The sequence below is a fragment of the Salvelinus alpinus genome, chromosome 36 (genome assembly GCF_045679555.1).
Source record: "Salvelinus alpinus chromosome 36, SLU_Salpinus.1, whole genome shotgun sequence".
NCBI classification, from domain to species: Eukaryota; Metazoa; Chordata; class Actinopteri; order Salmoniformes; family Salmonidae; genus Salvelinus; species Salvelinus alpinus.
In genome coordinates, this window is record NC_092121.1 from 4924678 (window position 1) to 4949141 (window position 24464).

At 43.0% G+C, this 24464-nt stretch overlaps 1 protein-coding gene across 1 annotated transcript; it reads left to right on the forward strand.

Moving 5' to 3' along the window:
- Positions 1–4885: 4885 nt before the first annotated feature.
- LOC139565056 (ubiquitin-conjugating enzyme E2 Z-like) lies at positions 4886–21436 on the forward strand. The gene is made up of 7 exons (XM_071385080.1): positions 4886–5680; positions 7165–7237; positions 7695–7882; positions 8722–8833; positions 9223–9335; positions 12387–12477; positions 17505–21436. The coding sequence occupies exons 1-7, from the start codon at positions 5244–5246 to the stop codon at positions 17679–17681; spliced, it is 1191 nt and encodes a 396-aa protein (XP_071241181.1). The 5' UTR covers positions 4886–5243; the 3' UTR covers positions 17682–21436.
- Positions 21437–24464: the final 3028 nt, after the last annotated feature.

Below are 24464 nucleotides of genomic sequence, written 5' to 3' on the forward strand. Positions count from 1 at the left end.
CTGAACTTGTCAGTCTTTATTTTCAGTGTTTGGGTGCTGGACTTAAAGATATGTAAACTAAAAGTACTAGTTACCTTATCACATTGAATGCAATATAAGCTAAATGTACTAGTACAGGAATGTGGAGGTTCTTAGCAATTAAGTCTGGGTCTCAACTTACTGTTGAGTTAGAATTAATAGAATACATATAAGGTGCAATTTCGTAATGTAGTTGTGTATCAGAAGTGCCCCAATTAGCCCATGTCAGCAAAGCATTTTTAGATTGGTAAATTAGTCTAGGGACCAGCTATGTAAACTTGTAGTAAGCGTGTTCGCATCACCGACCGGGTTGGGGCCCATTTGATCATCAGTTATAATAAACTCAGCAAAAAAAGAAAGGTCCTCTTTCTGTCAACTGTTTAGTTTCAGCAAACTTAACGTGTAAATATTTGTATGAACATAACAAGATTCAACAACTGAGACAAACTGAACAAGTTCCACAGACATGTGACTAACAGAAATGGAATGTGTCCCTGAGCAAAGAGGGGGTCAAAAGTAACAGTATCTGGTGTGGCCACCAGCTGCATTAATTACTGCAGTGCATCTCATTGTCTGCACCAGATTTGCCAGTTCTTGCTGTGAGATGTTACCCCGCTCTTCCACCGTGACACTTGCAAGTTCCTGGACATTTCTGTGGGGGAATTGGCCCTAGCCCTCACCCTCCAATCCAACAGGTCCCAGATGTGCTCAATGAGATTGAGACCCGGGCTCTTCGCTGGCCATGGCAGAACACTGACATTCCTGTCTTGCAGGAAATCACGCACAGAACGAGCAGTACGGCTGGTAGCATTGTCCTGCTGGAGGGTCATGTCAGGATGAGCCTGCAGGAAGGGAACCACATGAGGGAGGAGGATGTCTTCCCTGTAATGCACAGCGTTGAGATTGCCTGCAATGACAAGCTGTCAGATGATGCTGTGACCCTCTGCCCCAGACCACGATGGACCCGCCACCTCCAAATCGATCCCGCGCCAGAGTACAGGCCTTGGTGTAATGCTCATTCCTTCGACGATAAATGCGAATTTGACCTTAACCCCTGGTGAGACAACTGTGACTCATCAGTGAAGAGCACTTTTTGCCAGTCATGTCTGGTCCAGCAGCGGTGGGTTTGTGCCCATAGGAGACGTTGTTGCCGGTGATGTCTGAGGACCTGCCTTACAACAGGCCTACAAGCCCTCAGTCCAGCCTCTCTAAGCCTCTCTCAGCCTATTGCGGACAGTCTGAGCACTGATGGAGGGATTGTCCGTTCCTGGTGTAACTCGGGCAGTTGCCATCCTGTCCCGCAGGTGTGATCGGCTGTACCGATCCTGTGCAGGTGTTACACGTGGTCTGCCACTGCGAGGACGATCAGCTGTCCGTCCTGTAGCGCTGTCTTGGGCGTCTCACAGTACGGACATTGCAATTTATTGCCATGGCCACATCTGCATGCCTAAGGCACGTTCACGCAGATGAGCAGGGACCTTGGGCATCATTCTTTTTGTGTTTTTCAGTCAAAGGCCTCTAGTGTCCTAAGTTGTCCTAACTGTGACCTTAATTGCCTACCGTCTGAGCTGTTGGTGTCTTAACGACTGTTCCACAGGTGCATGTTCATTAATTGTTTATGGTTCCTTGAACAAGCGTGGGAAACGGTGTTTAAACCCTTTACAATGAAGATCTGAAGTTGTTCGGATTTAATTATCTTTGCAAGACAGGGTCCTTAAAGGGACTTTTTGTTGTTGCTGAGTTTATTGATAACTGCAAGCATTTGCCTCCACCTTATGGCAAAATGTGTAGAATTTCAGGAAACATTAACTTTTTGTCTGCGCTGTCACAGACCCACGAGTCATTGCTGCCCCTCGTGATGAGTTCAGTTTTTTTTTTTTGTGGCACCCGCCCCAATTAAAGTTGTCCATCCCTGTATTAGTTTATACAGTGTACAAAACATTAGGAACACATAATGCGTTTTGCCCTCAGGACGGCCTGAATTCGTCAGAGCATCGACTAGGTGTCAAGTGTTCACAAGGATTTTGGCCCATGTTGACTCCAATGCTTCCCACAGTTGGTTGGATGATCTTTGGGTGGTGGTGGACCATTCTTGATACACATGGGAAACTGAGTGTGGAAAAACCCAGTAATGTTGCAAACGCACTCAAACCGGTGCGCCTGGCACCTACCATACCCTGTTCAAAGGCACTTAATCTTTTGTCTTGCCCATTTACCCTCAATGGCAGTCTTGAGGCTTTAGTCTATTTAACCTGTCACCTTTTATCTACACTGAAGTGGATTTAACAGGACATCGAGGTTTCATCTGGTCAGTCGGTCATAAAAAAAAAAGCACGCTTTGTACATTTGGTGTATATTCAATGTAATTTGTCTGCACAATGTTGATATACAGGATTGCGTGCCACAATTACTTTTGACTTGCTTCAAAAGCTGATTTGGGAAATTATCAGTTTTCCTAAGATTCTTTGCAAGTTTAACTTCCTGCAGTCTAGTGGTCAACGATGCAATCCCTCAGACATTTTGAGTTGGAAGAGGATAGAATGAGGGGAAGCAAGGAATCAAAGGACTTCACCCTTGGTGTAGCCACGGACTATAGGTACTTACACCTGACCTGTCAATTGCTTTTGAATTCATGAGGTTGGAGCCAATGGGCACACTTTGGAGGGAGAATAGGAATTCAGCACTGATGTCTGTGCGTTGTTTCTGGACAACTATGGGTGGGCCAGTGTCACTAGAGAATGAACCACATCTTTGAGCACTTGAAATTAAGTACGTTTTAAATTGGCTATACACTCACCTCATTTATTTGGACGGTGAAGCTGAAATGTTTAATTTAGCTTTATATTTTGGATTTGAGATCAAATGTTTCATATGCTGCAACAATCCGAATGACACCTTATTTAAGGATATCACCGTTTAGACTTAAGTGCTTTATCTAGTGTTCGCAGTTTGTTTTGGTGGTTTCGGATTATGATGTGCCCAGTAGAAATGAATGGTAAATAATGTATTGTCATTTTGGAGTCACTTTTTATTGTAAATAAGAATGGAATATGCTTCTGAACACATCAACATTCATGCGGATGCTGCCATGATTAAAGATCATCAATTGTGAATGATTGAGGTTAGCATGTTTTTAGGGGTATGATCTGTGTGCCTAACTTTCTCACTCATTGTTATAAATGATTATCAGTAATCGTGGTAGTATCCACATTAATGCATTATTTACCATTTAATTTCTGGCATAATCCAAAGCGAACTGCAAATGCATCCAAGTTTGTAGTCACAAGCTTGATGTAGTCATTGCGTGCTAGGAATATGACACCAAATACTAAACTTTTGACTACTTTAATACATTGAGTTTTTTCAAATACTAAATGACACCTTCAAATGGGGGTACTAGATGCATAAAGTGCCTTTTATTTTCTAAACGGTAAAACATATGAAAATACCCTCAAATAAAATGTCATGTACTGTTGCCTGAAAACATTTGAGCTCAAATCCAGAATGCTGGAGCATAGCACCAAGTTCAAAGTTGTAGCTTCACTGTCCATATAAATATGGAGGGGAGGGTAGTTTTATTCGCTAGGTCAGTAGTTCCCAACTTATTTTTAACTGTGGCACAATTTGATGGGCTATAAAATTCTGTGACACACTTAAATGTCCCTGTAAATGTTTTTAGTGGTAATGACCTCATCTGATTCATACTGCAATTATCGATTTTCTGTGACAAACGTTTCTTTATAGATTTAAGAAGGGTTTATTACAAATATTGTCAGTTTTGATAGTTCCTTACTCATTATGGTTAATGTGTGTAGCCCTTTAAGTGCATCTCACCAATGGGCCAGATGTATTTTTTTTTAGCTCAGTTAATGTAGGTCTTTAGTTTTGAACGGTTTGGGCTACAGAGTTTTCTGCAATTTAAAGGCGCAACCACAGACATAAAGCAATGCTCCATTTGTTTCTATGGCAGCTGCTGTTCTGTAGCTTAGCCCAGCCATATAAAGAAATGTTTCTGATTTAACCTAATCAGACTTGACTGTGCTAATGTTTATCATATAGTAAGAAATACATGTCTCTGACTAAACCTAATCAGACTAGCCTGTGCTGATGGTTTTTTACAGACAAAGTAAAATTATACAAATGACTGCTTGTGGTGCGCGACCCTCAAATACACATCTAACAACAGTCTGAGCACACTGGAAACGGTGGTCTAAGGCACGGCTTCTCAGTGCAAGAGGCGTCACTACAGTCCCTGGTTTGATTTTAAGGCTGTATCACATCCAGCTGTGATTGGGAGTCCCATAGGGTGGCGCACAATTGACCCAGCATCGTCGGGGTAGGCCGTCATTGTAAATAAGAATTTGTTCTTAACTGACTTGCCTAGTTAAAGAAAAGGTTACACACACAGACAACGATACAAATGTAGCCATTTTAGGTATTATGTGACCGGCACTAGTGCTCCCAAGTAAAAATGCTATGTGTATTCACTATACTGGTGGTAATGTACAACTTCAATCATTAATGGAAAAAGTGACGACCTGAATAGAATAATTTAACTGTTAAATCCAAGTGGACACCCAGGATGTTCTGTAACCCTGAGTTAAACTAAAGCAGTCTTCTACAAGTTACTAGTCAAATTAAAAATATTTTAAATTCCAGCCAACTCATTTAGGTTGTAAGTCACGTCGAGGTATGGTGTTCTAAAGAAAATTTAAAATACTGATTGTAGGCCTACTGTTGTATGTTGCTACTTTAAGATTTCCACATTTTAATGGGATGAATGTTGTCTAATCGGGTGTGGACGCGGAGTCCAACTAGAATGCTGAAGATCGCCGCCAGGTGGCAGTAAAGGTATTCTGTGCTGTGGAGAGGAAGTGGTTATTGAAAACCGAAGGAAAAGCTAGGCGATAAACAGGCTGAAACCGCAAACTGCGTTGGTGACTGGTAAAACAGAATTTGTGACGGGTAATATATTATAGCATTAACTTTTCGACTGACAGTTTGTAGGTTCTTAAGACGTAGCTAAACACGATTAGCTACTTTTGGAGGCGAGAAGAAAGGCATACAATGCCGTGGGAGCGCTTTTTCTCATCCTCGCCTCGCCTTGTTCTTCCTCATTTACCGACTGCGTGAGGACGGACTCAAAACAAGAAACTACTGTATCGACAACTGTCAATAACTGTAGCTAGCAAGCTAGCTATAACCTGAACACGTGCTAATTTACAATGGCGGATAGCGTAGGAGAGGTTGCTAATGGTGAAATTGGGTTAGGTGTTAGTAGTCTGGGAAATGGAGCTCCGCTGTTACCGAGTTTGGGTAATTCTCTGCCGGGCCACTCGACGAGTGGAGCTAACCCGGCCTCACCACCCCCAGCAGCGGCTGCTGAGACTGGCCTAGCCGTCATGGCCCTTGGAGCCACAACTACCTCAACCGTGGTGACTGGGAGCGGGTTTGGAGGTGCAGGTGTTCTTAGCGCGGTAGTGGGCTCTGCCATTCCAGTACCCCCCTACTCGGCCACCAATGCTCTGCCGGGTGGTATCGGTTTGGGGGTGGCCGGAGCGGGCCTCTTGTCCCAGATTCACGCAACGTCCTGGGACCCAACACTAAGTACCGACTGGGACAACGAGAAGACGTCCCAGCAATGCATTCTCCGAATCAAAAGGTAATAATTTGAGTATGCAGATATACACTGGTGGGCTTGCCTGTTAGAACATATGGGATGTGGTTCCAACTTCCATGCTGTCTGAAAACGAAAGAACCACACCACACGTGTATTTTTGTGAATATAAATGCTACTTTTCTACAAACACCAGTGTTACACTACTGTGTTTACATACCTAGACATATAGTCCTTGATTGTGACTCTCAATTTCTTGACCATACACATGAGTCATTGGACGAAAGGCGTCTTCTGTATTGGGGAGTTTTGTTTAAGGGCCCTGACACTCAATCTGAACATTAACACTCGTCGCTTGCAGTACGGTTTTGGAAGCACCTTTCATATCAGGGGGAAATCATTTTCACATAAAACATTTTTTGGGATACACACCTTCATAGGGTTAGTGTTCCCACACGTCCATATCTCCATGTTACAGGGATTGTTTAATTAGCCATCTAGCATGCTCCGAACACCTGTGTCTAAGCATAACTCGGGAAGTGTAGCAGAAGTGTACTTTCGTTGGACGGAGGCACCCATAACTATGTATATGTTTTTTTAAAGGATTCTTTCCCGCTGATGAAAGATATGTTTCGAAAGCCCTGTCGCAAGCGACGATTAATGACGTTTCTAAACGTTAAAACCGCGTTCGGATTGTAGTTCAAAATGTCGTTTTGGGCGACGCTAATAGCTGAAAACTAGGGAGAAGGCAGCATGCCGCTTAGAGTTGTAGAGTTAGGACTGACAGGATTTGTGAAGAGCAGAGTCAACAACCTCTGCATAATCAAAGCAGTTTCTTTGTGAGGTGTTAATTATGTAAATTACAGCTGAAAAGTTCCCGAGGCCTGCTTTTGGTTCCAAGTGAGAGCGGGTCCATCAGAGCTATGACACAGTGAGACACTGGTGCTGGCCCGCATAGATGGAAACAGAAAAGTTTGAGCCTTTTTGGTGAAACATGGGTAAATCCTGTAGGAAAATATGCCCTAAGAAAATGCTTACTTAGGCTACTAGTTAAGCCAATAGTTTGTATTAATTGGTCAGAGTTACTGATGTCATGTGTAAATCCATTTGCGTATAATGTGACTCTCAGTAATTAATATATTGACCTCATGAAACGTGTAAACACAGCGTTATCAACATTACATTGTTGGCATAAAAGGTGCCCCGAGTGCCAGTCTGCTTGCTCTATCATGGGCGGCAGGTAGCCTAGTGGTTAGAGCGTTGGACTAGTAACCGAAAGGTTGCAAGATCAGATCTCCGAGCTGACAAGGTAAAAATATGTCGTTCTGCCCCTGAACAAGGCAGTTCCTAGGCCGTCATTGAAAATAAGAATTTGTTCTTAACTGACTTGCCTAGTTAAATGAAGGCTAAAAATATATATAATAATAAATCATGCCAAGTTGGCAAGAGCACAAACCGATCTGGGACCAGGCTACTATCATTGTGTATTTGCATATTTTCTTATGTTTCTCTTCTTACTCTTTCCTCAGGGATATAATGTCCATCTATAAGGAGCCTCCCCCGGGTATGTTTGTAGTTCCTGACCCTCACGACATGACTAAGGTAAAGCTCACAGACTTCCACTATCTAGGTCCACGGGGTCTGTCCAGACCACCTTACTGTTGTACATTGAGCTAGCCAGACCCCTTCCCCCAACAACTCCTATCCCAGGCTCAAGTTGTTGTTGGGGGGATCCTTCTTGAAAGAAAGTTAACATAAGTAAATTGTGCCCTGAATAAATTAAGTATTTATCAGGTAATTTAGCCTTGTTTGTCTTCTAAATTCTAACCCACAGACTCAATGTTTGTACTAAGTCAAAAGAAAAATGAAATTGGACTTACTAAACAAAAAATACAGCCTTGAAGAACTTTTGCTGTGGCAAGAGGAACAACAGCCCTCTTGGAATTAGTCTCCTGCACAACTATTATGAGGATTATGGCAACCATGGGAATTATGGAGAAATTCAACGCATCGACACCCTCCCTATATATTAGTCCTGACTCTAGTCTTCCCTCCTCAGATCCATGCCCTCATCACAGGACCCTTCGACACGCCCTACGAGGGAGGCTTCTTCCTCTTTCTGTTCCGCTGCCCCCCGGACTACCCCATCCACCCCCCACGGGTCAAGCTCATCACCACCGGCCAAAACACTGTGCGCTTCAACCCCAACTTTTACCGTAACGGCAAAGTATGCCTCAGCATCCTCGGGTAAGCCAGGGTCCTGCAGCTCAGGGGAAACCTGCTGCACCTGAGCAACCCATACATCTATGCCCATTTCCCTTTCAAACTAGGGGATGGGGTGACTAGGGGTCGAAATGGGACAAGGCATTCATAAGTCTACCTATTAAACCCAGGCCCATAGAATAGCAGCTCTTACAAATGATATACTTGGGACACTGTGTGATGAGACCTGCAATCAATATCATGATTCCACTTAATTACACACAAGAGCATGAAAAACAGCAGACAGTGGTGCCCAATAGTTGCAAGTCAGTCTGTATTATTCATGCCTGACCTGGTCTGACCACAACTGTAAGGGGTAGATTCAGGTAGCGGGCATTCTTTGGCGGAACATGCTTATTTATGGCAGCTCTCTATGTAGAGACGCAGATAATTTCTTGCATGTCAGTACTTCATCCCAGACTCGGTCCAGATCTCCCCCTCACTGTCGACGTGTGGGTGACTTTGGGCCAGAGGATGTGATGCCATCATTCTATTGAAAATAGAATACCTTTTTATTTTTCTTGGAATAACGTGCCCATGTATCGTAATGCTATTTTGGACCTATGGCTCCTTGAATCAGCTTTGAGGTACTTCCTCTCGTTCCTTTTATAGTAGTGTTGGTCAGTCTCGAGAACCTACAGGGAGTTCAAAAGCTTGCACTCCGAAGAATAAAATTGAGCTACTATTCAGTCTACAGTACCTTTTTTCGATGAAGCACCGTAGTTCATATACAACTTACACTTAATATTTTGCTTAGTGCGCGGGCTCTTGACGTGAATCTTTTGTGCTTTAAACTTACCTCTTTGTTCTGGTTTGTTGTGTAGGACTTGGACAGGGCCAGCGTGGAGCCCAGCCCAGAGCATCTCCTCAGTTCTGATCTCCATCCAGTCTCTGATGACTGAGAACCCCTACCACAATGAGCCAGGCTTTGAACAGGTAAGCCTATAGCCCACTGGTAAGTTGGCCTCTAATTTAGCTGGCAAACCAAACCACAATCCCCAGAATGCAGTTAAATCCTACAGCCTTATGGGGAATGTGGTTCACTGAAGAAATGCAGCCATTTTGATCAAAGCTACTGTGTTTTTGGCATATGATATTTTGATGTAATATGACTGATTGTGTTGTCTGACTTACAGAAGTCTTCAGCCGTTCTATGTGTCTATTTAGTCCGTTTGCCATTTCTTCCCCATTTGTAGAAGTCTGTGTAAACGTGTCTTTTCTGTCATCAGCTACAGACTGACCATATCAGTGTGGAATGTGTCACTTTTTTGTGTCTTGAGAATTGTCCCCCTTACACCTGCTCCCTCTGACACTCCCTTTGCCAGGAAAGACACCCGGGGGACAGCAAGAACTACAACGAGTGCATCCGCCATGAGACCATGCGCGTGGCTGTATGTGACATGCTGGATGGGAAGGTGCCCTGTCCAGAAGCCCTGTGGTGAGTTGGTCTTGGATTGTTCACGCCAAAAATAAAAGGTAGACCTTTTGAAAACTCAAAAGTCGACTGATGTCGAGATGAGTCAATGTTCCACGTCATCTATTGTCTAGATCCAGCTACAATGGCTTCAGAAAGTTTTCACACACCTTGACTCTTTTTCCACATTTTGTTGTTACAGCCTGAGTTTAAAATGGGTTACATTGTCATTTTGTCACTAATCTACACACAATACCCCATAATGTCAAAGTGGAATTATGTTTTTAGAAATGAATAACAAATGAAAAGCTGAAATGTTTTGAGTCAATAAGTATTCAACTCCTTTGTTATGGCAAGCCTAAATAACTTCAGGAGTAAGAATTTGCTTAACAAGTCAGATAATAAGTTGAATGGACTCACTCTGTGTGCAATAATTGTGTTTTAACATGATTGATGACAGATGCTAAGCTACAGGACTGTTTTGCTAGCACAGACTGGAATATTTTCTGGGATTCTTCTGATGGCATTGAAGAGTATACCACATCAGTTACTGGCTTCATCAATAAGTTCATCGATGATGTCATCCCCACAGTGACCGTACATACATACCCCAACCAGAAGCCATGGATTACAGGCAACATCCTCACAGAGCTAAAGGGTAGAGCTGCCGCTTTCAAGGAGCGGGCCTCTAACCTGGACACTTATAAGAAATCCTGCTATGCCCTCCGATGAACCATCAAACAGGCAATACAGGACTAAGATTGAATCGTACTTCACCGGCTCTGATGCTCGTCAGATGTGGCAGGGCTTGCAAACTATTACTGACTACAAAGGGAAGCACAGCCGCGAGCTGCCCAGTGACACGAGCCTACCAGACGAGCTGAATAACTTCTATACTCGCGTCGAGGCAAGCAACACTGAAGCATGCATGAGAGCATCAGCTGTTCCCGACGACTGTGTGATCATGCTTTCCGTAGCCAATGTAAGACCTTTAAACAGGTCAACATTCACAAGGCCGCAGGCCCAGATGGATTACAAGGACTTGTACTCTGAGCATGCGCTGATCAACTGGAATGTGTTTTCATTGACATTTTCAACCTGTCCCTGACCAAGTCTGTATTAGCATGTTTCAAGTCCCTGTTCCCAGGGACGCCAAGGTAACCTGCCTAAATGACTCCCGACCCGTAGCACTCAACGTCTGTAGCCATGAAATACTTTGAAAGGCTGGTCATGGCTAACAACACCCTTATCCCAGAAACCCTAGACCCACTCCAATTTGCATACCACCCCAACAGAGCACGCCCCCATTCTCATCGACAGGGCTGTAGTGGAGCAGGTTGAGAGCTTCAAGTTCCTTGGTGTCCACATCACCAACAAACTATCATGATCCAAACACACCAAGACAGTCGTGAAGAGGGCACCACAATGCCTATTCCCCCTCAGGAGACTGAAAAGATTTGGCATGGGTCCTCAGATCCTCAATGTTCTACAGCTACACCATCGAGAGCATCCTGACCGGTTGCATTACTGCCTGGTATGGCAACTGCTTGGCACCTGACCACAAGGCACTGCAGAGGGTAGTGTGTATGGCCCAGTGTGGGGCCAAGCTTCCTGCCGTCCAGGACCTCTATACCTGGCGGTGTCAGAAGAAGGCCCTAAAAATTGTCAGACTCCAGCCACACTAGTCGTAGACTTCTCTCTGCTACTGCATGACAAGCTGTACTGGAGTGCCACATTTAGGTCCAAACGGCTCCTTAACAGCTTCTACCCCCCCCCCCCCCCCAAGCCATAAGACTCCTGAACAGCTAATCGAATGGCTACCCGGACTATTTGCATTGTTCCGCCCAACCCCATTTTTACACTGCATCGCAAAGAAGGGCACCTATTGATAGGTGTGTATAAATAAAAAAGCAGACATTGAATATGCCTTTGAATGGTGTAGTTATTAATTACACTTTGGATGGTGTATCGATACACCCAGTCACTACAATGATACAGGCGTCCTAGCTCGGTTGACTGAGAGGAAGGAAACCCCTTAGGGAGTTCATCACCATGAGGCCAATGGTGATTTTAAAGCAGTTGACATTAAATGGCTGTGATATGAAAATACTGAGGCTGGATCAACAACATTGTAGTTACTCCACAATGCTAACCTAAATGATGGAATGAAAAGAAGCAAGCCTGTACATAATTAAAATATTCCCACACATGCATCTTGTTTGCAATAAGGCACTAAAGTAATACTGCATACAAAGCATTATGTTTGGGGCAAATTCAACACATCACTGAGTACCACTCCATATTTTCAAGCATGGTGGTGGCTGCATCATGTTATGGGTATGCTTGTCATCTGCAGGGACTAGTGAGTTTTTTAGGATAAAAGGAATAAAGCTAAACACAGGCAAAATCCTAGAGGGAAAACCTGGTTAATTCTGCTTTCCAACAGACACTGGAGACAAACAGACCTTTCTGCAGGAGAATAACCTAAAATGCTACTTACCAAGATGACATTGTGTGTTCCTGAGTGGCCTAGTTGCAGTTTTGACTTAAATTGTCTAGAAAATCTATGGCAAGACTTGAAAATGGCTGTCTAACTTGACAGAGCTTGAAGAAATCAAAAAAGAATCATGGGAAATATTGTACAATCCAGGTTTTCCAAGCTCTTACACTTACCCAGAGACTCACAGCTATAATCGCTGCCAAAGGTGACTAACGTGTTGACTCAGGGGGTTGAATACTTATCTAATCAAAAAATAGTTTTATTTTCCATTTAATATTTTGTGTAAATCGTGCTCGAAAATGTAATCCATTTCAATCCCACTTTGTAACAACAAAATGTGGAAAAAGTCAAGAGGTGTGAATACTTTCTGAAGGGGCTGTATATGCCTGAACTCCAAATTAAGGCTACAGGCCACGTCTAATCTCCTTATTGTATATGAGGCATATTGTTGAACCTTAACAGATTAGATTGCAAGAGACATGTTCAAAGAACAAACACCGCTTTCAATGGCGAGTCATTTTAATTTGTAGTTGTTTTGGTGGTTAATTAACCTCATGAATGTTCCTGTGTTGCAGGAGTGTGATGGAGAAATCATTCCTGGAGTACTATGACTTCTACGAGGGGGTCTGCAAAGAGAGACTACACCAACAGGGACAGAACATGCAGGTATTGCCAGAGACCTCATTCTCTCTCTCTGTCTGTCTGTCTGTCTCTCTCTGTGTGTGTACACGTTTCTTTATGCACCTTGGAGAAGCAGAACACATAGGTTATAATGCATCACACATCCTGGTGACTAATGCACTGCCTTCCCTGGGGTTAGAGCAGGGTTTCCCAAACTGGGTCCTCGGGACCCCAAGGGGTGCACGTTTTTGATTTTTGCCCTAGCACTACGCAGCTGACTCAAATAATCAACTAATCACCAAGCTTTTATTTTAATACGAAACTACCTCCATCTTCCTTCATAATGAACGCAGAAACATAATAATGATATCCACGAGCAGGAGCAGTGCGTGGGTAATATCACTGGGGAAGCCAGAGGGGGGAGAAATAAAGCCATATTATGTGTTGTGATAAATGCGTTGTTTGCTTTATAACCTGTTGGTTCATATGCCTTGCGACGGTGATATATAGGCCTCAGGCTAGAGATCATAAGAAGACAGTGGCAGAATAAATTTAACCACATCTTTGTTATATTACAAAATCCGGAGAACAAGTCCACAAAGCATATTGCATGTAACAAACAGTTGCATGACCTCCAACATGGTCGAGCAAGTTAATGTTTCCAACATTTTCGGACTACTAAACAACTATTGATTTAGAACCACAGAGTTACCGCAAGTCGCAAAGAAAACAGGAGCTGCCTCCACTATTCCAGCACCATTTCAACATCATCAAATCACCCATGCTTAGTCTAATACAGTGACAACTAAAAGATACCAAAAACAATATAGTCTAAAAATGATGTGGCTGTCCATGGTTCTGATTTGTGTACGTGCAAGTATTAAAAAAAAGTTTTGACTCACCCGCCAATGCCATCCTCTCATATTGATGAAACGGTTGATGATCACTCTGTCACACAGTACACGCTTTTATTTTTTGTTGTCCCAGACTACCTGGCTAAAATGCTTGCTTGCTCGCTAGCTTAACTTCCTTTCGTAGGCAACGTTAGCCTTCTACTTATTGAACTCTCAGGCCAGGGGCACAACAATATATGGTTAATTAATGGTTGGATCAGAATCGCTGTTATAATCATTGGCCAGTAAGGAGAATTAAGTAAAACCACAAGTCCAAATCCCTATCTCCATCCATGGCTAATTTAGGAAAGAAACGATTTTTGCTAGCGAGCCATCGGAGGAACACAACCAAATGCAACAATTCAAGTTGTTTCTGTCGGTGATGTATGCTCTTGATGCGATTTGATAGAAGTTATGCAAAATCCAAACTGGCTTCCCTTGACACGTCTTTTAAAAATAAAATAAATGGGGGTGTGCCAGGACCATTCACAGTTGAGCTCACTCAGTTTAGCGCAACGCTGATTGGCTATTTTATACTTTTTATTTGATTTATTATTTGTTTCAAGGGAGGCCAAATGCTCACTGGCTTCCCTTGCATTCAATGCTATGGGCGGCAACAATGTCATACTCTTTTGGACCAGACAGCATACAGAGCCAGAGGGGTGCTGTTTTGCTTGCTCAAATGCTTTCTCTGGTGAGGTACATTGAGTCTCTTGTGAATTTTTCAGATGTCTCAATCGCACTCCACACTGCCCTTTCCTACCTAGACAAAATGAACACCTAGGTGAGAATGCTGTTCATTGACTAGAGCTTAGTGTTAAATACCATAGTGCCCAGAAAGCTCATCATTAAGCTAAGGACCCTGGAACTAAACACCGCCCTCTGCAACTGGATCATGGACTTCCTGATGGGCTGCCCCCAGGTGGTAAGGGTAAGCAACAACACATCTGCCATGCTGATCTTCAACATGGGGGCCCCTCAGGGGTGCGTGCTCAGTCCCCTCCTGTACTCCCTGTTCACCCACGACTGCATGGCCAAGCACAACTCCAACACCATTAAGTTTGCTGACGACACAACGGTGGTAGGCCTGATCACCGACAATGAGACAGCCTTTAGGAAGGTAGTGTGCCAGGACAACAACCTCTCCCTCAACGTGATCAAGACAAAGGAGATGATCGTGGACTACAGAATGAGGGTCGAACACACCCCCATTCAGATTGACGAGGCTGTAGTGGAGCGGGTCGAGAGTTTCAAGTTCCTTGGTGTCCACATCCCCAGCAAACTATCATGGTCCAAACACACCAAGAAAGTCGTGAAGAGGGCACGACAACACTTTTCCCCCTCGGGAGACTGAAAAGATTTGGCATCAGTCCCCAGACCCTCAAAGTTCTACAGCTGCACCACTGAGAGCATCCTGACCGGTTGCATCACCGCCTGGTATGGCAACTGCTCGGCATCCGACCGTAAGGCGCTACAGAGGGTAGTGCGTACAGCCCAGTACATCACTGGGGCCAAGCTTCATGCCATCCAGGACCAATATACTAGGCGGTGTAAGAGGAAGGCCCAAAGAATTGTCAAAGACCCCAGTCACCCAAGTCATAGACTGTTCTCTCTGCAGTACCGGAGCGCAAAGTCTAGGTTCAAAAGGCTCCTTAACAACTTCTACCCCCCCCCCCCCCCAAGCCATAAGACTGCTGAACAATGAATCAAATGGCCACCCGGACTTTATTTGTCACGTGCGCCGAATACAACAGGTGTAGACCTTACAGTGAAATGCTTACTAACCAGTAGTGCAAAAAAGGTATTAGGTGAACATTTACATTACATTTACATTTAAGTCATTTAGCAGACGCTCTTATCCAGAGCGACTTACAAATTGGTGCATTCACCTTATGATATTCAGTGGAACAACCACTTTACAATAGTGCATCTAACTCTTTTAAGGGGGGGGGGGGGGGTTAGAAGGATTACTTTATCCTATCCTAGGTATTCCTTAAAGAGGTGGGGTTTCAGGTGTCTCCGGAAGGTGGTGATTGACTCCGCTGACCTGGCGTCGTGAGGGAGTTTGTTCCACCATTGGGGTGCCAGAGCAGCGAACAGTTTTGACTGGGCTGAGCGGGAACTGTACTTCCTCAGAGGTAGGGAGGCGAGCAGGCCAGAGGTGGATGAACGCAGTGCCCTTGTTTGGGTGTAGGGCCTGATCAGAGCCTGAAGGTACGGAGGTGCCGTTCCCCTCACAGCTCCGTAGGCAAGCACCATGGTCTTGTAGCGGATGCGAGCTTCAACTGGAAGCCAGTGGAGAGAGCGGAGGAGCGGGGTGACGTGAGAGAACTTGGGAAAGTTGAACACCAGACGGGCTGCGGCGTTCTGGATGAGTTGTAGGGGTTTAATGGCACAGGCAGGGAGCCCAGCCAACAGCGAGTTGCAGTAATCCAGACGGGAGATGACAAGTGCCTGGATTAGGACCTGCGCCGCTTCCTGCGTGAGGCAGGGTCATACTCTGCGAATGTTGTAGAGCATGAACCTACAGGAACGGGTCACCGCCTTGATGTTAGTTGAGAACGACAGGGTGTTGTCCAGGATCACGCCAAGGTTCTTAGCACTCTGGGAGGAGGACACAATGGAGTTGTCAACCGTGATGGCGAGATCATGGAACGGGCAGTCCTTCCCCGGGAGGAAGAGCAGCTCCGTCTTGCCGAGGTTCAGCTTGAGGTGGTGATCCGTCATCCACACTGATATGTCTGCCAGACATGCAGAGATGCGATTCACCACCTGGTTATCAGAGAGGGGAAAGGTAACAAATTGAACAATAGGTAAGTAAAGAAATAAAAACAACAGTAAAAAGACAGTGAAAAACAGTAGCGAGGCTATAAAAGTAGCGAAACTACATACAGACACCGGTTAGTCAGGCTGGTTTAGGTAGTATGTAGATATGGTTAAAGTGACTATGCATATATGATGAACAGAGAGTAGCAGTAGCGTAAAGAGAGGTTGGTGGGTGGCGGGACACAATGCAGATAGCCCGGTTAGCCAATGTGGGGGAGCACTGGTTGTTCAGGCCAATTGAGGTAGTATGTTCATGAATGTATAGTTAAAGTGACTGCATATATGATAAACAGAGAGTAGCAGCAGTGTAAAATAGGGGTTGGGGGGGGGGGGGGGGCACACAATGCAAATAGTCTGGGTAGCCATTTGATTACCCGTTCAGGAGTCTTATGGCTTGGGGGTAAAAACTGTTGAGAAGCCTTTTGTCCTAGACTTGGCACTCCGCTACCGCTTGCCATGCGTAGAGAGAACAGTCTGTGGCTGGCGTCTTAGACAATTTTTTGGGTCTTCCTCTGACACCGCCTGGTATAGAGACCCTGGATGGCAGGCAGCTTAGCCCCAGTGATGTACTGGGCCGTACGCACTACCATCCAGTGCCTTGCGGTCAGAGGCCGAGCAATTGCCGTACCAGGCAGTGATGCAACCAGTCAGGATGCTCTTGATGTTGCAGCTGTAGAACCTTTTGAGGATCTCAGGACCCATGCCAAATCTTTTTAGTTTCCTGAGTAACACTGCTATTACTCGCTGTTTATTATCTATGCACAGTCACTTTACCCCTACCTACAAGTACAAATTACCTCGACTAATCTGTACCGCTGCACATTGACTCTGTACGGGTGCCCACTGTATACAGCCTCATTGTTATTTTATTGTATTACTTTCTTTTTTTTGTCTTTTTTCCCCCCTTAACTCTATTTTCTATTTTCGGGCTTGTAAGTAAGCATTTCATGGTAAGGTCGACAACACCTGTTGTTTTCGGCGCATGTGACAAATAAAATTTGATTTGAAGGAAATTTATGAAACACAAACAAGATATTTATTTTTTTCTTGGTCAATTATTTTGGGAAGCCTGGCTTCCCTTGGCATCCATGAATGCATGCCACAAGTTCATCTGACTCTTCATTGCCAAAGTAATTTGTCCCGGTTTATTTACAGACGGTTCTCTACACATATAAAGAAATGATCTCTATACATGTAGAAATAAATTATTTGTTCACTTGTACAAAATAAATTTAAACAACACAGTATATACTGCTCCCACATGCTTTAAACCACCACCACAGTGGAAAATATGAGACGTTGAAATATGAGATGCATATCCCACAAACTCTTCCTCTCCTTACATACGTCCAGGACCCTTTTGGGGAGAAGAGGGGTCGCTTCGATTACCAGGGCCTACTGGCACGCCTGAGTGCCACCCAGAGGCGCATACGGGTGAAGTGCCCACCGGAGGACAACGATGACCACTCGGACTCGGACACCAGCTCCTCAGGCACGGACCCAGATAGCCAGGGCAGCTCCCAGCCTTAGCCACAAGATGGCGCCACACTACCTATTTTTCTGTTTCTCCCTTTCTGTTTTTGCAGGATGGTTTTGGCACAAGTGAGATGTTGGAGGGGGAAAGGCTTGATATCAGGAAGCACTTATGATACAAAGGCAGGGGATAGCTAATGTCTGTTTTGATTGGTTCTTTTTCCTTCCCCTGCAGTCATTGCAGGACTTCGATTAATTTTTTATTTTATTTTTCAACTGTTGTAAGGAAACAATGCTAGTGTTGGGGGAGTTTGGCTTGTAGAACACTAGTTGTTTTGAAAGCAATTTGTTATAGACTCTGCCTTTTGTCTTTGTTTTCCCACGCCTGATTGGATTAGGAAGTAGAGGTGAAATCTGAGATTGCCCATTCTCAATATTCAGTCAGTACAACCACATCGATCGTCTTAATCAGATCATCAACTTCTATTCTATCATACATCGGTACATACACCTCAGACTATCCACTTCTAAAGTCCCATTGTCTCTTATGATCTTTCTTTAATCTGAACAGTACTTAATACAATTATGAACCGAGTCATAATTACATTATGAATTCATAATGAATTGCATTTGTTTCAACCAACAAAAAAAAATCCATTAATGCCTAGTACAAAACACGTAGAGTTGCGGTCAAATATATTGGCACCTTTGCACTTTACAGTGGAACAGATTGTACTAGTGGTTAGAGCTTTGAGGCCAGTAACTGAAAGGTAGCTGGATTGAATCCCCGAGCTGACAAGGTAAAAATCTGTCATTCTGCCCCTGAGCAAGGCAGTTCCACTGTTCACCGGGCGCCGAAGACGTGGATGTCGATTTAAGGCAGCCCCCCGCACCTCTGATTCAGAGGGGTTGGGTTAAATGCGGGAGAGACATTTCAGTTGTACAACTGACTAGGTATTTCCCTTTAATATTTCAAAACTGGTTGGGTGGCTTTTACCCTGTAGGCACTTGCAATTTATTACAAGTGAGGAAAAATTACACATCACTTGCCTCCAACCAAATTTATTAGAATTTCCAATAATATAGCCCAGGCCATATTTTGACTTTAAAATCTAAATTTCAGTTTTGATAAAAACATGTCTGTGCAGATGTAAATCAAACAAATATAGGTGTGAACTTATTTGACAAGAAGGTAGTGATTCGTTCAAGTGTGCCAATATATTTGTCTGCAAATGTGTGTGTATGTATATATATATATATGCACAGCGAGAAATTTTATTATGGTCTGTGGGCAGTGTCTTCAAATAATTTTCTGTTGGCTCAATGCTAAAGCCTGCATGGAAAGAGTTTTTTTTTTTCTATGCATGACAACGATGCTCTCTGAATCAATGTTTGATGTGTATGATTATCATTGAGCTATAATGTTGTGAGTTAAACTTTCAAGAGATGGTTTTCTTCTCTGATGCTAAAATGCTGGTAGAGACCAATAGGAATGGCAAGAAAGCCAGATTTGTCATTTGACCTGTCCCATTAAACCAATGCAACGTTGTCCATTGCATTTTTCATTGGAAGGCAGTGGACTGGTGCCTCTTCAGCTCCGTTTGGCAGAATCGGCCGGTACCGAACAGGCACAGACCTGTGTTAGACCTCCATGGTGTTAGACCTCCATGGTGTCACCTTTTCAGTCATCTGAAAGCCACCGCCAGGATTTTCAAACGAGCCACAGGAGATGTTTTGTGATGGTAACAAAAATACCTGACACCTGCTTCAAGGCCGTGTGAACTTTCTTTTCGAGTTTTCGCCTGCGATGGGTTTCTGTAGATTGGTTTGTCGAATGATCTTATGTCGGTTTGGCCGTTTTTAAGCGCTAAATGTTTAACATTGGCTTACATATATGGTGTCAGAGGTGCGTTCCACAGGTTGACACAGTCTAAGGTACAAGTTCTATGTAAACCTTAGCCTGGCAGTAAGACTGATGACACAAACTGAAAATGGACTTCAGGTGATCAAGGAGGATAAAACATTTTTTTACAATAAACCGTATGACACGTTCTAACCAGTGGTCTTGTCTGCTGTGAGGGGTAGATCTTATTTTTTCATATGGATGTGGAGTTGTTATTCTTGCTTCGAAAGACATAAAGTCTGATCGCCTTTCGAGACTTCTGCCCGAGCCACAATTGTTTTAGTCTCATGAATCGTCCCCCTTCAAAGTGTCACAAAACAGTGTGCCTATCAGCCAGTGCAGCTCACCAATAACCTCTACTGAGGCCTCAAAGGCTCGTCGTCTTTCTGGTTTGATCAAAACTGCTTAAAGGTATAGGGGGCTAAACACCTCTACCATGTCATTTGGTTTGTAATCCTATCTCGCAAGATGCAAAGAATTATACTCTGTCTTCAGTCCTTATTGCGTTTTGAGACTACGCACTCAGGATACAACAAAACCTCTTGCTTTGTAATGGACTGTCTGGACCACAATCTACTGTCTAATTGAGGAGGGCAGCTTCAGTGCAGATTGGCACCCAAACAGCACCGGACCACACCCTTCTTTTCCTTCTCATGGACATGTTTTTCTATTCCCTCCCATCTGGGTGCATTTCTGTTCAGTTCTCTCAATTGATTGGGACTTCCTCTCACAGGAAATAATGTTGGATTTAATAGATCTCATGTTTGAGATAATACTGCTAACTTTGTTTGCAAAGTTTAAAGGGGAAAAAACGTTTATAATGTAAAAATCTACTGCAAATGAAACTGTTCAAGCAAATATCCTACTGGTAAAGCTCCGCTGCAAATGAGTAGGTGTGAGATGACACTTCATGCTAAATATAGCGACCAGTCCGTTTGAAGCCTTGTTATGGTTTGGTGTGTATATTCCTGTATCGTTCTGATGGGACCCTTCTATTGTGTCCCTTGTCCGATGGTTTATTTTGGGTTTGTGCCCCCAACCCAGAGTATGTATTTGTATCTGAATTGCTTTTACTAAGGCATCTTCAATCCATAATGGTTTTTGCATTTAGGTGTTTTCAAGAAGTGAAGTATGTAAAGCGTAGGAACTTCTAGAATAAATGTTGGCAAGGCCATGGGCATAATTAAAAAAATAAAAATAAAAAACGGGGAGAACTCGTCTGTCAGCCATCTCAATGAGATAATACAAATGTTACTTGAGTCCCATGGCGTTAGATGTCTCATAGTATCTCCTGACCTTCAATCTATGTAATTTCTTTATGAGATGAGAGCGTAATACTAAAATATACTGCATCTTTTCCTCAAGGTTGAATTTTGGACTTGGGGTGGTGTAGCGTAGACCATGTCGCTTCTTAGCTAGCTACCAGCAATGTACAGGGCCGTTAAAACTAGCTGCCACATAGAGCTGCTGCTCTACGACAGGGTTTCCACAACACGGTCCTGGCCCCCCTCTTGTTTTTTGCCCTAGCACTACACAGCTGATTTAAATAACCAACTCATCATCAAGCTTTGGTTATTTGAATCGGCTGTGTAGTGCTATGGCAAAAAAAAACTACGTACCCCCAGGACCGTGTTTGGGAAACCCTGCTCTAGCAGTACATTCCCACAGGGGCACTCAAAACTCTAATGGCCATTCAGTCTCAGTCAAGTAAGTGAATGGTTTACACTTTTGAGTTGACAGAAGATGTGGGACCTATTTTAGGCCTTGACGCAACGTTCCAGGCCAAGGCATTAGTCCCAGGACTTTCACCGCCAAGTTTATGCAAGACTATTTTCATCTGACTTGATTTCTGTTTTCATTTATGTTGTGTATGTAAAAAAATATATATAATAAAATATACCAATGGCTATTTTGATCTGTGGCATTCTGTTTTAGTGCAAGTGTTATATTGTTAATAGTGACAATTTTATAGGCATTCAGTTGCGGGCTTCAGCCCAGCCACCTTTGTGTTGGTAATGCCAAGAAGGACTACAAGTCCCATAAGCCCCATATATAGTCAGTTCCAAAATTATTGGCACCCTTGATAAAGATTAGCAAAAAAGACTGTATAAAATACATAATACCAATACTGAGCTATATTGTATGCTAAAAGAAGGGCAAATTATATTTTATATTGATACAATTTCTCAGATAAAGAGATTTTGTTATTTTTTTTAATCACAAACACAGGGGTAAACATTATTGGCACCCCTGTTTTCAATACCTTTCAATACCTCACCTTGCCAGGATAACGGCACTGAGCCTTGTTCTAAAATGTTTTATGAGATTGGAGGGATTTTATACAGAATCTTCCCAGATCCTTGATATCTTTCATCTGCGCTTATGCACTGCCCTCCGGAGATGGAGAAGGACATTGCAAAATGTTGAATTTTGTGGTCAATTAACAATTTCTTTGTTGATTTTGATGTGTGCTTGTGGTTATTGTCTTTGCTGGAAGATCCACTTGAAGCCAGGTTTCAGCCTCCTGACAGAGGCAACCTTGCCTGGCTAGCCAACCACATTGCTCTGGGCAAACGCCTAGCCACGCCCACAAATGTTTTGCGATCATAAAGCAGCGGAAGTAATCAGTTTGAGTCGTCAGGCAAGAGGCAACCAGGTTTTTGGCTAAAATGTCCTGGTACTGTGTAAAGTTCATGATGCAGTTGACCCTAACAAGGGCCCCAGGACCAGTGAAAGCAAAATAGCCCCATAACATCAAAGATCCACCACCATATTTTGGTGAGTTTGGCGTCAAAATAAGGATGCATTAGCAGAAAAGAACCCCATACCTACTGTAAAATATGGTGGTGGATCTTTGATGTTTTGAGGCTATTTTGTCTCCACTGGTCCTGGGGCCCTTGTTTGGTCAACGGCATCATGAACGTTATCTAGTACCAGGACATTTTAGCCAAAAACCTGGTTGCCTCTGCCAGGAGACTGACACTTGACCGCAAGTGGATCTTCCAGCAACACAATAACACCAAGCACACAAAATCCACAAATAAATTGTTAATTGACTACAAAATCTTAATTGTGCAATGGCCATCTTAGTCTCCGGACTTGAACACCATTGAAAACATGTGGTTTGAGTTAAAGAGGGCAGTCCATATGACCAGATGAAGGATATCAATGATCTGGAAAGATTCTGTATGGAAGAATGGTCTAAGCTCCCTCCCAATGTGCTCTCTAATCTCATAAAACATTTTTTTTAAAGGCTCAGTGCCGTTATCCTTGCAAGGTGAAGTATTGAAAGGTACTGAAAACATGGGTGCCAATCATTTTTAACCCTATCTTTTTGAGAGAAAAAAGTATTACTTGTTAAACATAATCTCTTTATCTGAGCAATTGTATTAGTATAAACTAACATAATATATATATTTTTTTTGCATACAGAATACATATAGCTCAGTTTATTTTATGCAGTCTTTTTTGCTAATCTTTATCAAGGGTGCCAATCATCCCCCCAGTTTTATCATTGAAATTTGATACTAAACTAGGCTTGGGAGTGCTTTAGGACCACGCTGACACCTCCGAGCGGTCGGGTAGGCTGTTTGGAGTGTTTATCCGACTGGATAAAATCATTATTATTATTATTATTATCCCCCCCCCCCCCCCCCAACTTATAAAACCAAAGTTGCGGCCCTGCTTGGCATTAGAAATGCAACAGTGACTGTTTGCCTACAACCCCTGACAGTGCTAAACCTAAATCGCACCACTCTTTAACTTCACTTTGTATATCAATACACAGGAATTACATTCATCTATGCTACATGTGAGACTTACTTGACTAAAATAAGAGCATTCCATCACGTGAGATACGGGACTACTGGGCAATGTTGAAATGTTGGCTATTCTGAGGGTAACCTGCTTTGGACTACGTTAAAAAACTTTTTATGAATCCATTATTTTCTTTCTCAGACTTTGGGCAATGTTGTGTGCTTGTCAGGCACAGGCAGTAAGGCTTTCATCTGTAAGAGTTTGACAGATTTTATTGATTGAATTTATTGATTCATTCTAATTATGTTTTTCTTTGTAGTTATATTAACAGTTTAAAAGAGGATGAACACATTTAATTCAGAGCAAAAATAAGACGATTGATCTTAATTATTGATGAAACCATATAGAAAGCCACAACTTCACGATGAAACATTTGTGACTATATACTACTATCTTCAGTGGGTACATTAGTTGATGACAGCTTAATGTGAGACAATTCTCTCCTGTTGTCTCGTCGACGAATAACATGTTGCTATTGTTCTATAGGCCTATATCATTTATACATTTTTAAAACGACTTTTTGACATACAGTATTCTTGTTCAATATTCCCAATGTTGGTTTAGTAAACGCTCCTACTATCTGACGGTCCAAAGACCTTCATTCTATCGACCCTCCCTCAAACACAGCCTATTATTGAGATGGGCGGGATACGCTTTCTTTCAACTCAACAGGTAGCTGCATCCCAACCGACAACAACTCAGAGAATTGGTATGAAATACAATATATTGAAAGAATTGAGTCATTTTTAATACAGGGATCCAGTATGTTTTTGTCATTTCGAAATTGTACAAGATTCAATATGACTATGACGGTTTTCCAAAGCATAACTTTTAGGTCGCTCCATACAGTTACTTGTTTGTTTTTTTCGATGTAGTAACTGATCAAGTCTCTTGGGAGGTTTTGTAATTATTTATATGTCGAGTGTGTTGAATTTTAAACGGAATATTCTCTGCAAACATTCATCGTCAAGTTGCTAGGCAGTCTTGACACCCATTCAGATGTCTATTGTAGCCTATATAATTCATATTATTTGTATCCTATAATTCATATTATTATCATTATTATTACTACACAATTTATACAATAGAAAATCAAGGAAAACAAAGGTGTATTCAATGAC

Bases quoted from the DNA above. Each gene is read 5' to 3' on its own strand.
- LOC139565056 (XM_071385080.1), top strand. From the start codon at position 5,244: ATGGCGGATAGCGTAGGAGAGGTTGCTAATGGTGAAATTGGGTTAGGT. The intron at 5,681-7,164 runs GTAATAATTTGA...CTCTTTCCTCAG, and splicing joins TGCATTCTCCGAATCAAAAG to GGATATAATGTCCATCTATA. The intron at 7,883-8,721 runs GTAAGCCAGGGT...TTTGTTGTGTAG, and splicing joins GTATGCCTCAGCATCCTCGG to GACTTGGACAGGGCCAGCGT.